The sequence below is a fragment of the Prunus avium genome, chromosome 4, assembly GCF_965620075.1.
Source record: "Prunus avium chromosome 4, drPruAviu1.hap1.1, whole genome shotgun sequence".
NCBI lineage: Eukaryota > Viridiplantae > Streptophyta > Magnoliopsida > Rosales > Rosaceae > Prunus > Prunus avium.
Genome location: NC_142287.1, coordinates 36,743,893 through 36,758,090, shown reverse-complemented (window position 1 = coordinate 36,758,090; position 14,198 = coordinate 36,743,893). Strand labels below are relative to the sequence as shown.

General features: G+C 38.4%; 3 protein-coding genes across 7 annotated transcripts; 1 reads left to right on the top strand and 2 right to left on the bottom strand.

The window, feature by feature from the left end:
* Nucleotides 1-983: 983 nt before the first annotated feature.
* On the bottom strand, nt 984-3,901 carry LOC110763075 (Chaperone DnaJ-domain superfamily protein). The gene is made up of 10 exons (XM_021965819.2): nt 3,682-3,901; nt 3,522-3,584; nt 3,360-3,426; nt 3,170-3,229; nt 2,876-2,926; nt 2,664-2,744; nt 2,280-2,392; nt 2,010-2,127; nt 1,720-1,846; nt 984-1,337 (listed from the first exon to the last, which is right to left on the bottom strand). Exons 1-10 carry the CDS (start codon nt 3,798-3,800, stop codon nt 1,234-1,236), a joined length of 903 nt encoding a protein of 300 aa, XP_021821511.2. The 5' UTR covers nt 3,801-3,901; the 3' UTR covers nt 984-1,233.
* A 941-nt stretch (nt 3,902-4,842) lies between these two features.
* GA2OX8 (gibberellin 2-oxidase 8) lies at nt 4,843-8,289 on the bottom strand. Of its 5 annotated transcripts, none has more exons than XM_021965781.2 (6): nt 8,173-8,289; nt 7,654-7,704; nt 7,453-7,532; nt 6,548-7,045; nt 5,455-5,776; nt 4,843-5,303 (listed from the first exon to the last, which is right to left on the bottom strand). In XM_021965781.2, the coding sequence occupies exons 4-6, from the start codon at nt 7,039-7,041 to the stop codon at nt 5,073-5,075; spliced, it is 1,047 nt and encodes a 348-aa protein (XP_021821473.1). In that variant the 5' UTR covers nt 7,042-7,045; nt 7,453-7,532; nt 7,654-7,704; nt 8,173-8,289; the 3' UTR covers nt 4,843-5,072. The 5 variants fall into 5 exon arrangements, with proteins under 5 accessions (XP_021821473.1, XP_088107971.1, XP_021821469.1 ...); XM_088251845.1 differs by lacking the exon at nt 7,453-7,532 and adding an exon at nt 7,163-7,401; XM_021965777.2 differs by lacking the exon at nt 7,453-7,532 and having other exon boundaries at nt 8,161-8,289.
* Nucleotides 8,290-12,461: 4,172 nt separating this feature from the next.
* Nucleotides 12,462-14,119, top strand: LOC110763034 (PPDK regulatory protein). Its single transcript, XM_021965765.2, has 3 exons — nt 12,462-12,947; nt 13,033-13,672; nt 13,801-14,119. Exons 1-3 carry the CDS (start codon nt 12,489-12,491, stop codon nt 13,902-13,904), a joined length of 1,203 nt encoding a protein of 400 aa, XP_021821457.2. The 5' UTR covers nt 12,462-12,488; the 3' UTR covers nt 13,905-14,119.
* Nucleotides 14,120-14,198: the final 79 nt, after the last annotated feature.

The window sequence follows — 14,198 nt, the reverse complement described above, 5'->3', positions numbered from 1 at the left end:
TGTTGTTGGGCTCTTTGTTAATAAAGCCCAACTACTTTTCGGGCCCTCTCTGTCATGAAAAGGTCTCATAGGACCAAATACGTTTTGACCCAGCTTACAAGTTTTTCTTTTTTTTTTCTGAGAATGGGATATTTTAAACTAATTTAGGTATTGAGAGGAAGATTCAAACACGGATTTAAAAATAAATATGCACATTGTCGTAGTCAATTGGCTTAATCCACACCCACGAGTCAGGACATATCGTTAACCAACAAAAACAGGAGCCAGCCAATGGTTCTACAGGTTAAAAGAGAAACAGGGAAGTTTTCTAGTATAGCCGCGCGGCTATACCGTTTTTGGGGGGAAAAATTGGTATCGCCGCGCGGCTATACTATTTTTGACACATTAGCGCCTAAAGGCGCTAGGCGGGCCAACCTTTTTTTATTTTTTTAAAATTATAAATAGTATAGCCGCACGGCTATACGACGGTTTTTTTTACACGTGAGCTTCTATTCGCAAGGCGCTAGGCGGGTCCCCCTCTTTTTATTTTATAAAAAAATATAAATAGTATAGCCGCTCGGCTATACTATTTTGGACACGTGGACGCTAATCGCTAGGCGCTAGGCTCTAGGCGGGTCATCCTTTTTTTTATTTTTTAAAATTATAAATAATATAGCCGCGCGGCTATACGACTTTTGACACGTGTATAGGCATATACATTTTTAATTTTTTAATTATAAATAGTATAGCCTACTATACTATGGTTTTATGTTTTTTTCATTTTTAAATAGTATACCCGAGCGGCTATACCCAATGTCAAGTTGAATATCCACGAAGTAGGGGAATTGCATGCTTTCATTTTATTTGTTTTTTTTATTTTATAACTTACTGTGTCTTCCAAGCTAATCGGAATTGCTACACAAACGTTTGTTGTAACACCAACTATTACACAAATAATTAATCCATATACAATCAATGAGCATCAAATGGGAATTAAAAAGTCATGAGTTCAACGGTGATTTTACCTCGAAGTAGTAGTGTTTGTTATATAAATTATCCATATAATGAATCCCAACAAAATACAATTTGCTAATATAGCGATTTGCAACTAAAGTCCTAATACCCTGCCTTCCATCCACCACTCAGCTATTTCAACAAAAATATGGGTTAACTCTTCCATGTATTGGTCTAATTTACCAAAAAGTGTCTTGTCGGTATTTCAAGAACATGAGGTAGCATGGACGGCAAAATTTGCTACCTTCTGCGCTTGGATTCTTTTCGCATCTCAGCAAGGTAGTTCTCCAAGTTCGATTTTTCCCATAAACGTTTATGAATAAGATCTTCCTTTCTTGAGTCGTCTGAAAATCAAACCAATAAACAATAGGGAACAATAAGTACGAAGAAACTCTAGGGTGTGTGTGACAGTGTAGGAGAGCATGCAGAGTCCGGAACTCACAACTCAAAACCATAATTACTTTATCAATTACGATCTGAGGTTGCAGCATCTTGTATGGAAGGTTTTGTGTAGGTTCATGGTGAATGGTTAAAGCTTAAAACAAACAAATTATGAACTAGTTGGTGCTCAGACATCCATCCCCATTCACCCCACGGTGATCTAATGGGATCAAAAGTTAATGACCCTCTTTCACTGTTAAATCCATATATCAAGCCCCATTAACCTTGACCAAATTCATAATGCCAATATAAGGGAAAAAAACACTGAAATTTAAACTTATATACCGAGATTTCTCCATGCATCAAGAGGCGCATTAAGGGATCTCTGTGTTAGGTAGGAGGCATCATCCCATGAATATGGAGCTTGTTTCACCTTGTATCTCCAGAACCAACAGCCACACCATAATAATAGCTGGATCAACAAGAAAAAGAGTTAACATTACAGTAATAGTTAATGTAAAATCATCAATTCCATACATTACTCGGTAGACAAGAAAACGAGTGGAATATATCAAGCATAAAGTACACCCATGGCCATTATTGGTTAGTACTGCTTATTTTAAACGTCAGAATACCTTGCCAATAGTGTAGGGTAGGAGTACGAAGCGGACAACAAGAAGATCCCACATGGAGGGCTGTTCAGCTCCTTTAATCTGCAACTCGAGTTCGTTGCCGAGATCTTCCTCCACTTTCCTATGAAAACAACATCCGCCTTTCTTAACAACAAATTCAGAATCATAGAATGTAATTCTATGTACAATTGATTAATCCTCATGGATACATTATCAATTTTTTACAACCATGCATTTCATTATTTCTCTTTGAAAATGACTAAGAATTCATACTTGTTCATCTGCTTGTTACTCTTCTTCTTATTTGTAGTCCCCCCACTACGCTCAAGTTCCAAAGCCCGTAGTCTATTTTTGTAAGCAGGAGTCTTCTTGACCATGTCCACAGCCTACAGAGACATGAAACCTCAAAAGTGTCATGAATGATATGCATTAGCAAGTCCTGTAAGAATCCACTAGAGTATACAGTACACTCCAAGAATACAATAAGGATAGACAATAAAATCTAGATTTGGGAGTGATGTCAGCAGTCAGGACACGTGTACCAAAGGCATGTCATGCAACTTGTTTAAGCCATACAGTGACATCTGCATTTCAAACATTACTGCTTTGATACTCTTATAAATGTAATGTACACATTATATTGATCTGCCACAGTACCTGATTATACCTTGTCCACTGATTTAGATACTGAAATGCTGAAAGAATCAAAAGAAGGCCAACCAGGACAGCACGAGGATCCTAGAATGCGGACACATAAACAGTTTTAGAAACAAATACATGAAATTGGAGCTTAAACTATCAACTCACAGAATTGTTTCTGAACCAGACAGAATATTAAGTTATGATTTGAACAATGAAAACTCTCTCACCGTCTTGTGACCGTAATATGCTTGATAGTAGCGAGCTGTATTGTAAAACACCTAACAAGCAGAAAACATGGCAACCTTATTATCTTTCACAAATATATAAGCTCAAAGAATATGGAATCTTAACAACTGGAAGCTTACATTACCCATATAAATTGAAAAACACAGCATAATACTTACAAGAATTTTCTTCTTTCATGCAATGTCAATTCTTAAGTCTACGAAAATCGATAGAAAGGTTTCCAAATTACTTTTAGCCCTTAATTCAATGTTCACTCAATTGTTTATATATTTTACCTCCTCCGGATGTGCAATGGCGTAATCATACTGCTCCCGAGTGGCCTCGTCCTTCAGAATCTGCAATTTAGCAATTAAACTCCATCATCACTAGCACATGACAGCAAATAAAAGTCTAAAATAGCAATTGCATTCGAATCAATTTCCAAATTTGGCATCATTTCCTACAAAATTACATGATCCCAAGTACCTCATAAGCATTGGCAACTTTAACAAACAGCTTTTTCGATTCCGGATCCGGGTTTTTATCCGGGTGACTGAGAATCAAAAACCAACATATCAAAGAAATAATAAAACTCTTGATTTAATAATTCCAGAGTTATTTACAAAGTGAAAAAGGGTGCAGACTCACTGTTTCAAGGAGAGCTTGTAGTAAGCTTTCTTGATCTCCGAAGAATTCGCGCTCTGCGTAACCCTAGAGAAGCAGGTGAAATGTCAAGTAAATATGCGATCAAGAGAGGGGTAATTTGGGAAGCAGAGGGAAAATTATGATGGAGAGGAGCGGAGCTGACCCTAGGAGATCGTAGCAGTCGTCCTCGTCGCAGTAGATGGCCGTCGACGTAGTGATGAGATGGCACAGCATTAGAGCTGAAACAACCGCGAACCACCAAATCGCTGCCGGTGGCGCCATGCTTTACCAACGGAGCTCTAGATTTCTCTGAAATGGTTTCCCGATAATTGGAGGGTACTCTGCGTTTAAGTGTTTGAGGAAACCAACCAGAAAAAACAAACAAAAAAATATGAAGGTGGTCAACAGATCTGCATTTCAAGAACTCTTAGCCGTCGGATTTGCATAAACTCATCTTTGTATAGATGAGTAAACGACGTGTCGCTGTGTGAGAGTTGGCTCGGTTTGACCGCGACTTTGCTTTTCTTTTTGGCGAGTCTATTTTCCTTTTTGTTTTTGGCAATAATGACATTCAATTTCAAATACAATACAATATGTTGTTCACTTTTTCTTTTGCCAAAATTAGGAAGGGAAAGGGGGAAATTCACACACACGTATAATGGAAGTTTGAACTTTCAGAATCATTTGGGAGTACACGAAAGACCTAAGCCAATTCAACTAATACTACATTGGTACATGTTGTTTACCGTGTAATTGTAGATACATGTTAAGAAAAAGAAAAAAAAAAACCTATTTCTTAAAGCTTTCCTACGCAAGGTTCTATGTTCAATTCCCTTTCTCTTAATATCACTTGTATATATTCCTTTGTAATAATAAAAAAATTATTGTTTGTATATATATTTATATATATATATATATACAGAAATTCTCTTATGCGGACATCCGGACGTTATTATCGTGCGGACGCTGTGTATTTTGTACTACCTCTTTCTGTTTTCCTGCATGTTTACAATAGGATCCGCACGATAATAATGTGCGGACATCCGGATAAGAGAATAACTGTGTATATATATATATATATATATTATTAAAGTTGTTGTTTTGAAAATATAAAAAGGTTTATAAGATGGAGTACCATTTATAAAGTGCACTTGGAGTTGGAGCGAGTTAAGGCTTTTACAATATGCTTGTTTTCTTCTTAAGATTTCGTTAATCAACCTCAATCAACAATGATCAATCCTTCATATACTATAGCTTAGGGTTTAGCAATGCTTGAGGTTGATGTCATTGGATAAAAAAACAATAAAATGATGATAAACAAAACTTGTTATATACTTAAAACAAACACCCTTGATTAAAACCAGAATAAAAATTATAAACCCCTAATTACAATGTAGTAAATCACAATTGACTAATTAACGAGCTTAATTTCCATTGCCTAATATAAGATTAAGCTTAATTTCCATTGCCCTCACCCGAAATATATTTAGATAACCCTAATGATGTACTAGCAAAACTCATCTGTGTAGTACTAATGGCTTACCTAATTATTAATTATACAACAAACCTAGGAAGACCTATTTTGGAACCCAGCATTTTAACATCCTCTTGGACTTGCCGCCTATACTCCCCGAAGCTGAATTTTCTATACACCGAAGGCTCACGGCAGCTTTGTATCACAGTCTCATACGAAGGGCATAGGAAATATGCAGTTGAGAATCGTTCCACTGCCAAATTCGTGACAACTCGATGTTGAACACTCTTGTACACATTGTTGCTCCATGCCTAGACAAAAAAACAAAGTTAAATAATATATATTGAGAAAAATGACACAAGTGGGCTTGTATTATATTACATAATTAAGAAACGAAATCTTGATATATGTTTGTGTTATGTTGTCAGACCGAAAATATAAGTAATTAAATTGAAACTTGACCTGAAATAAATCTCCGATGTTGATGATTAGGGCCGCAGGATTAGGTTTAACCGCGATCCATCTCCCATCCTTGACCAACTGCAGTCCTCCAACCTGGTCTTGATGCAAAATTGTAAGGAAGTCGCTATCAGTGTGTGGCATCAACCCAAACACCTCAGAAGGGATGGGACATGGTGGATATCGGTTCAATCGGAGATAGCACGTGCTGGGCAAACAATTTGCTTGGAAAAATGTCGACTTGTGACCCAATTTCTCGGCTAAAATTTCAGCCAAGTTCAGTGCCAGACTTGAAACTGTTGTAGCAAACTGTTCCATAGTCGAGCTGGATACCCAAAATCACAAGTGCCCACGTGGCATAAATGAGTATGATGATGGTGAAAACGAAAAAACAATGAGAGGCAGAGAGAGGGAGAGAGGGAGAGAGGCCATGCATGCATTACGTACAGGGATTTGATATCACAAATCAACAACACATGGAGTGAGTTCAATAATTGGCACATTTCTGCAACACAAGGAAAAGTATGGTAGCCAATTGGGACAGCAAGGCTATATAGCTATCTGTAATTTTGTCCCATGACAGCAAGGAATCAATTCTAGCAGAGTGTCCCGGATGGTTCGTACAAATCTAGAACAAATGAGATGATGCATTGCACACTCTATGACGTTTCACTGCAAATTGCAAGGACTGAGATCACAAGATCTCTGCAACTCATTTTGTGGTTCCTATACGACTGCATGTGAAGCAGAAGCTGACGCTTAGCTACTGAGCAGTCTGTTTCATCAACTTTTCCAATTTCCATGGACAACCGGTAACTAAATATGCAAAAAACCAACAACACAACATAAATTACCGATGCCAAAATATTGACATACGCAACCGCTTAAGAGTGGCGGTATTGCTGTATCACACAATAATTTCTCTTCGTATAGCTTACTAGCTAGCTGTATAGTATCCAATTGTTTATTGGGTCGTTGGTTCCTATGGTTTTAGTGGATTCCTATTTTCCTACGGTAGTTTTGAGGTTGTAACAAGTAAAAAGCACGCATAATTAACATATAATTATGTGAATTAGTAAGTAATAATTATATATACCTGGGATTATAATCGAGACCAGCTGCTGATGAGGTGGAAATGTCTTTGAGTGGAATGTGAAACGCTTCAGACCAAGCCAATTGTCTTAGGCATGTGGCTGAAGGCGTTCCCCAACGGTAACTACCGGCAGAGAAATTCAAGTACTTGTCCTCTTGACTCTTCTTATCAAACGACTGCTTGAACACCTTCTCTTGCTCAATCTTCATCTTCTGAAGCAGCCCACCAGAAACCCCATGGTTCACAACCTGAAAGAAACCCCAATCTTGAGAAGCCCTAGCTATCTCTGACTTGCACTCTTCCCTTTCCCTTTCTCCGAGCTCCAACCGCCGCAGATCGATCAGCGGCAGGTCACATTCCTCGACGATGACAAGCTGCAGCATCTCCTCACGGTCCTTGTTGTTGCTGTTGCTGTTGATTATGGTGGCGGTGGCTTTGTCCGCGGTTTTGTCGAAAAGGGTCTTGTAGGCCTTGTGAAATGGTGGGTCCGAGTCCATGATGCTAATTAGAAATTGAAAGACATGGACAAAGTGAGAGAGAGAGAGAGAAAAAGAATTGAAAGGGAATGTTATGAGAGCCGGGAAGAGATTAAAAAGAGAAAGATGGATAGCAATTAACCAGTGGAGGGTTTTTTGGAGATGGAGACAATGAAAAAAGAGATTGAGACAACGCCGCGTTCTATTGTTTCTTATGTTCCCTTCGTCGTCGATGAAAACGTTATGGCGTTTCCTTTTCTAAGTTTTGGAGTCTACACTAGAATTCTGTGTCCGTGTCTTTTTGTTATAGGCACCAGACATGGAAGTTATCTATTTCATTTTAATAAACTTCCTCCGTCTCAATTGTCTTATCTCTTATCCCTGTTTAGATGAGAGAAATTAAAATAGTTATCAAATGAGCCCTAAAATTACCATGTGATTCAACTTTATCGACGATGACCTATGGACAATCATATCAGCAATATATCGACAATAATATTACTGACTAACATCTGCATTTTAAAAACAAACCAAAAAAATTGTAGTTAATTAAACTTTTAATCACTATTTTCCATTAATTAAGCATGTCCCTTGATATCAATATGATGATAATCTGAAGAATTTTCAGCTTACCTTATTAAAGGCTGTGGCCACAGGGAGCTGTCGCTTGGATTTTCCTCAGACCTAGGATGTTCAATATTCTCAGAAACGATATTAAATGAAAATTGAATGCAAATATACCTTCCGAATAGAAGAAAACAAGATTGCGGTCGTACTAATGTGTCGACCACCGACTATACCACATTCCTTGGGCCCATATGTTTAAGCGAGGCATAAATAATTTGCACAAGATAATACTTGTTATCCCTCACTGCAGGGATATGCCCATATCTGGTTCTAATTAAGCAGTGCAAAACAATAGAAACCTTGGAAAATAACACTTGGTGTGATGAAAACTAGCTATTAGCGAACCTTGCTAAGAAATTAATCCTATAAAGCCTGACAAAACAAGAGAAAAACCAGATCGACTACTAGTATTTCAAGACTACATATATATCATCAAGACCATCAATGTGTGGGAGCATACTCCAAAAACGGGATGAGAGCTCATTAAAATAAAATAAAATTGAGTTTACAAACCCCATTCTGCACCTGTTCTGGAACCTTCAATAACATCTCAAGACTCTATCAATATTCCTCCTTTTATCATAAGCAATGAGCCACCTCTAGCTAGCTACCGGATTTAGTGATATATATATATATATATATATATATATATGAACTCGCCTGCATAAAAAGAAAAATATAGCATATTAATCAAACTTCCAAGTCATCATAATGTTGTAGCTCAAGATTCAAGAGTCAAAAAGCCCATTATTTTAGTCTCGGAGTGACAAAGTTAAAAAATATAGCAACACTATGCTTAGACCACAGTCACGTGATTTGTGACCAAGTCCCTTTGGCTGTGCTTGTGACTAACATTAATATAGGCCAAAGGTATATCAGTGGCCTGAAGAGGTTTTGTAATAGTGTGCTAAAAGATAAAATGGAGGTGACTTGCATGGCAATATCACTGCAGGGAGATGTTGACATCCCACTTGTTTGATAGATTATATATCATTATAAAGACTATGAAAAACATGTTGAATACAGTGGTTAATTGGGATCGAAAGACACCAAAAGCAAGAGTACAAGGACAGTGAAAGATCCAAGCAAGAAAGATAAGCTCAAACTTGTTACAAAGAAAGATAAAACACATAAACAGCATTAAAACAAAAATGTATGTGATGCTCTTCTTACATGTATGTAGGAGGATAGATATATGGAGAAGATCGGATTGATGCAGACGTTGGCTTTGAGAGAAAGAGAGAGACAATAGCTAGTGGGAAGAGCTGGCTTATAAGGAGGAAATGGAAATCCCATCAATCGTCTTCACTACTTTTGTATAGGCTGCTAAGAGGATTGAGAATTTATGCCTAAGAGAAGAACACGCGGCTCAAAGTGGCATCAGATAAAGTATGTTGGACGTCGGCCCTCCTTTTTTTCATGCATGTCACAACCTGGATTCTCAACCACACCAAATAAATCTAAATGCATGATCGTCAACTAGCTACTTGTTCTCTTCTTTATTCATAAGTTATTTTAATTAGCAAGTCATGATAATAATTATTCTATTACCGCATTTAAAAACTCTAAGAATTATTCTTTAATAATTAGTTATGGTCCTTAAACGAGGATTCTTAACCGTTAGATCACATTTTCTCAACTAATTGTTGACAAGATCACATGTCACGATCGGGAACTTAATAATCTAATTCAATTAAGGCGCATCTCACCTTAATTACCCCCACTGATATAATCTAGTTGCTAAGAAAGTGTATTAACAATAATATGCATATATAGCTCAAAGGATTAATTCTAGTTCCTAAGTCCATAATAATAACACATCTTTTTACATATTTCTAATCAAACTAAGATAAAACATACTTATCTGAAGGTTTTTGTGTGAGTTATACATGACAAGAGAGAATAATGCAACCTCAATTGAATGTTGAGAAGCTAGGATTCAATTAAGATGTAACTAGATTATAATTATATATATCAAAATTAACCCCTGTTTTATCAAATTATTGAAAAGAATTTATATTGTCAATAAAATTGAGGATACACACATTTTTCTAATAAAATTGAGAATCGAATCGACAAGATTCTATGCATCTTTTCACAAATTGACAAAAAGTAGATAAATTTTCATACATAAGGCCAAATATATTGAAATCATGATGGAAATCCGCTTACTTATTTTAGAGAACCAAGAACCGGTCTTGACTTGAGCTTGGAAATTGCGAGTTATGACCACCAAAAATCAATTCTCTATATACGTCCTACATTGTTCCACGTTTGACCTGTAATTCCAAAGCAACACGTCCTAAACTGTGGATAAAATCTATGGTCTTTTCAAAAGCTCGTACATAATTTAGCACACACAAATCTCAAAAGGAAAAAGAGTGAGTTGTGTGATTATGTGAAGGTCGATCACTTATAATAAGGAGGAGAGCAAAAAACTAAGAATGGTGAAGTGGTAGCCATGGTGCTCAATACATTTATACACCTAATATGAGGTGGTTTCATGAAATCATATAGTGCGTTTCAATCAACGGTTTAGAGTTGTCTACACAATTGTGGTTGATATAATTTATAATTAGTCGTTGAAAGTGACGCTTGCGTGACGAAACATATCTTCAAGATGCTTTATTACATATTCCATTTCAAAAGTTAAATTAAAATGATATTTTATTTAATATACGGAACATAGTACTATATAAGCACATGGAGATTTTGGAGTATTATAAAGATATTTTCCATTTATAGCGCCTTGGTAAAGTGAAAGAATACCTATTTATGGCGCCGACATGATATAAAGGGAAATGTAGACGAAAGGGGCATGGAAGGAGAGACTTGGAGGCAGGACAGCCAGTAATCAATATTGAGAGAGAGAGAGAGAGAGAGAGAGTCGATGGATGGATGGATGGATGGATGGATGGATGAATATACACCAATTGGAAAGTTTGGCTTAAACTTTAAATTTAATATATTATAAGAAAAATATCTCTCTCTGTTCTCTCAAAAAGAAAATGTATGATTAAAAAAAAAAGGGATGAAAGTGAAACAAACAAGACAGGCAGAATCAACTGGACCCAACCGTTTAACATACTCTGATGATCATGTCGGCAGAAACGTGGCAGAATCTAGAGTCACAAAACATTAATTAACGTCGACATATATACAAATTAGAATGCAGGCACTGGCGGGCAGAGCAAGGCCATGCATGTGCAGTGCCTAATTACATATATGGATCCAAAACGACACAGAATACATATGCATGCCCAGTTTCTCTCTCTCTCTCTCCCCAATAAATACATACGAATTTCCCAAAAAACCAAAAAGAAATGCCCTTTCGGCTCCTCCAACTGATCCAACAGTGCAGGGACGGTGGATGATGCTGCACTAGACAGTGGGATCAACATCAAAGTGAGTGAGCGAGAGGTGGGATGGGGGGATCAAACGTCATGTCGTTGTTGGAGGCATTTTACTATCTAAGATTCGCTTCATTTCTTTCAATCATTACGACTTTTTTAGGCACGCCCAACCCTAGGGTCTCAGATTTTGATATGTGATGTTGACTTTCTACCACGTGGCATCATCATGTGTATAGAGAGACAGGGACCCATCCTCACCCCCCCAATTATTATAATAATGTCATGTTGGTTTGCCATTGCTCGCCTTTCTGCATTATTGGACTCTTCCTACCTCCTTCTGCATGTTGCAGCTTCTTCACTGCTCCTCATCAAATTTCCTCTGCACTCTCTCTTTCTAAGTGACCCTTGGCTTATCATTGGGATTGGGACAGACATATTAATGATTATTTGATTTGTGGAAATACAACCTCTCCTTTTAATTACCCAATCAATGAAAAGATAAGAGGCGCATCAGCTCCTGGACTTCAAAACTTTACATCCAATCCAATCCAATATCTATCAACTTGTTTATACCACTAGTTTCATAACAGGTGGACACATGAGACTCACAAAGGAGGCCCACGAAACTCAATTCAAACACTGAGGCCCGCCCATAAAACAACCATCAATACTAAGTTAACCTTTGATAACCTAACTTGCCAATCCGACTTAAGAAGACACTTGCCGCACCAATTGAGTAAAGACAAGTGGTAGCCTCTCAGATGATGCTGCCCGCAATCTCACATCAAAATAATAACTCAAGATCCAACATTTTGGTCCTCTATAAACAGGGCTCAAGTCCCAAGAAACAATGTAGCAACGATTTTGGCTGCTATGCGTTTACTTTGTCTAATTCATTACTCGTTTTATTCTTAAGCTAATTTAAGTATCGGAGAGTTTTCGGTCGATACCTGAGGTCTTACCATTACCCTTTCTCTTGCAGATTATCCTACATCTGTCGAAGGGCCATGAGACCGAAGGCATCACACTTCTAAGTTGGGTCCAATAATGGTTATAAATTTTTGGGCATCAACACAACTCACTACTATTACAGCTTTCCAATTATAAAATCATCAACTTTAATATATAAAAAAATAGGTATATCGTATCAGATGTATGGGTTAAGCCAATTAGTCAAGGTAATATGTCCGACCTATTCATTTGAGTTAGATCCACTCCCTCAAACATGAAAATAGGTTAGAATATCGGATTGTGAAAAGATTAAAAAAATCCATGTTAACCAAAGTAGATGACTGCTGAATGAGACCCAATCACCACATAATTCTTTATTTTATAGTCCATTGAGGATACCGGGCCTCACGCCACCACGTCAGCAGCAGCATAGGAGCTGCTCACTATACCCACAGTCGGCCCAACGGCCCGCACACCCAAACAAAAATAAAAATCCAAAATGGGGAGCGAATTAAATAATAAAATAAAAATAAAATAATGATTGCTTCTTCCACCTTGAGCGTCCCGAACCTCGGTCTCGCACCCAGAACCAGTTATGCAAATCACCAACCAATACTCAAAACTCCAAACGCCTCCGCTTCCTCCTCCGAGCCGCAGGCTCGAAAACCCAAGGGTAGCTCTCAACTGACTCGATGGTCCAGGGCGCGGGCCATACGCTCGGGTCGGAAATTGGACCGCGCGGGCCAGCGGACCCAGTTGATGGAACCGAATTCTCCGGCCCAGCCGAGAGAACGCGTCTCGCTAGACGTCAAGGATGATACTTCAACGGGAAGCGACGGCGGGGATGACGTGGAGATGACGGCGGGGAAGTCGATATACATGGTTTCTGACGGAACTGGATGGACGGTGGAGCACTCCGTGAACGCGGCGTTGGGCCAGTTCGAGCATTGCTTGGTCGATCGGGGCTGCGCTGTCAATACCCATTTGTTTTCTGGGGTAAAGTTCAATGCTATTTGGTTTTTAATGTTTGCTATTGCCTTGTACTGAATCTGATGCAAAATTGTCATGTGAAATTGGTCAGATTGATGATGTAGAGCGGTTAATGGAGATTGTAAAGCAAGCAGCCAAAGAAGGTGCCATGCTTGTGTACACATTAGCTGACCCATCAATGGCTGAGTCTGCTAGGCATGCCTGTAAGCATTGGGGCATACCAACCACAGATATGTTGGGTCCAATTACAGAGGCCATAGCAACCCATCTAGGCGTGTCACCCTCTGGCCTTCCTCGTGGGGCTCCTGGCAGGAGCTTTCCTCTTACAGATGACTACTTTCGTAGGATTGAAGCCATTGAATTCACTATCAAGCAAGATGATGGGGCATTGCCCCAGAACTTGCACAAGGCTGACATTATACTTGCTGGGGTCTCTCGTACTGGGAAGACCCCGCTGTCGATTTATCTGGCGCAGAAAGGTTACAAAGTGGCTAATGTGCCTATTGTGATGGGGGTTCCATTGCCAAAAACCCTTTTTGAGGTTGACCCAGAAAAGGTTTTTGGTCTCACTATCAATCCTCTAGTGTTGCAAACAATTAGAAGGGCAAGAGCTAAGACTCTGGGATTTGGTGAAGGAATGAGGAGTAACTATTCCGAGATGGATTATGTGAGACAGGAGCTGGAATTTGCTCGAAGGATTCTTGCACAGAATCCTGTCTGGCCAGTAATTGGTGAGAATATTGCACCTTTCACATCTGTGCTCATATCAGTTTGGTTTTAGTATGATCTTGTTGGCCTGTTTCTTTTAAGCTTCAATTTGGTTGAGTTAATCATCCTGCTCATATTTGGTTGATTGCAGAGGTAACAGGCAAAGCAATTGAAGAAACTGCTGCTGTTGTACTGAGGCTTTATCATGACCGGAAGCACAAGTGCTCAATGCCAAGAATATCAAAACGTTATTAATGATAGAGGAGAGTTGATGTTAAAATGGTAGAGAGAGCTATCTCATATTAAACCAAGGAAGTGCTTTCTTTTGTTTGAATCAAGCATGCACATATGCGTCTGAAGCAAATGCTACAAGTCGTTTCAAAGTGTACATGTTTGTTTGTCACCGTTTGCATTGTATCCTGATGAATTTGCAGTAAATAAATAAATATTTCCCATTGTGGCTTTCATCACCTTTGGAGCTTAGAGCCAGATGCTACTCTATTTGTTTATTCTTTTGGGGGGGTTGGGTTTTGGGACAACCATGATTAC

Coding starts and splice junctions, on each gene's coding strand:
- LOC110763075 (XM_021965819.2), bottom strand. CDS start 3,800: ATGGCGCCACCGGCAGCGATTTGGTGGTTCGCGGTTGTTTCAGCTCTA. Junction 3,427..3,521: donor TACAAGCTCTCCTTGAAACA/GTGAGTCTGCAC, acceptor TTTGATTCTCAG/TCACCCGGATAAAAACCCGG. Junction 1,338..1,719: donor TGATGCATGGAGAAATCTCG/GTATATAAGTTT, acceptor TTTGATTTTCAG/ACGACTCAAGAAAGGAAGAT.
- GA2OX8 (XM_021965777.2), bottom strand. Junction 7,046..7,653: donor TGGCCACAGCCTTTAATAAG/GTAAGCTGAAAA, acceptor ATTTCTAATTAG/CATCATGGACTCGGACCCAC. Junction 5,777..6,547: donor GGTCTCGATTATAATCCCAG/GTATATATAATT, acceptor TTGGGTATCCAG/CTCGACTATGGAACAGTTTG.
- LOC110763034 (XM_021965765.2), top strand. CDS start 12,489: ATGATTGCTTCTTCCACCTTGAGCGTCCCGAACCTCGGTCTCGCACCC. Junction 12,948..13,032: donor ATACCCATTTGTTTTCTGGG/GTAAAGTTCAAT, acceptor GAAATTGGTCAG/ATTGATGATGTAGAGCGGTT. Junction 13,673..13,800: donor TCCTGTCTGGCCAGTAATTG/GTGAGAATATTG, acceptor GGTTGATTGCAG/AGGTAACAGGCAAAGCAATT.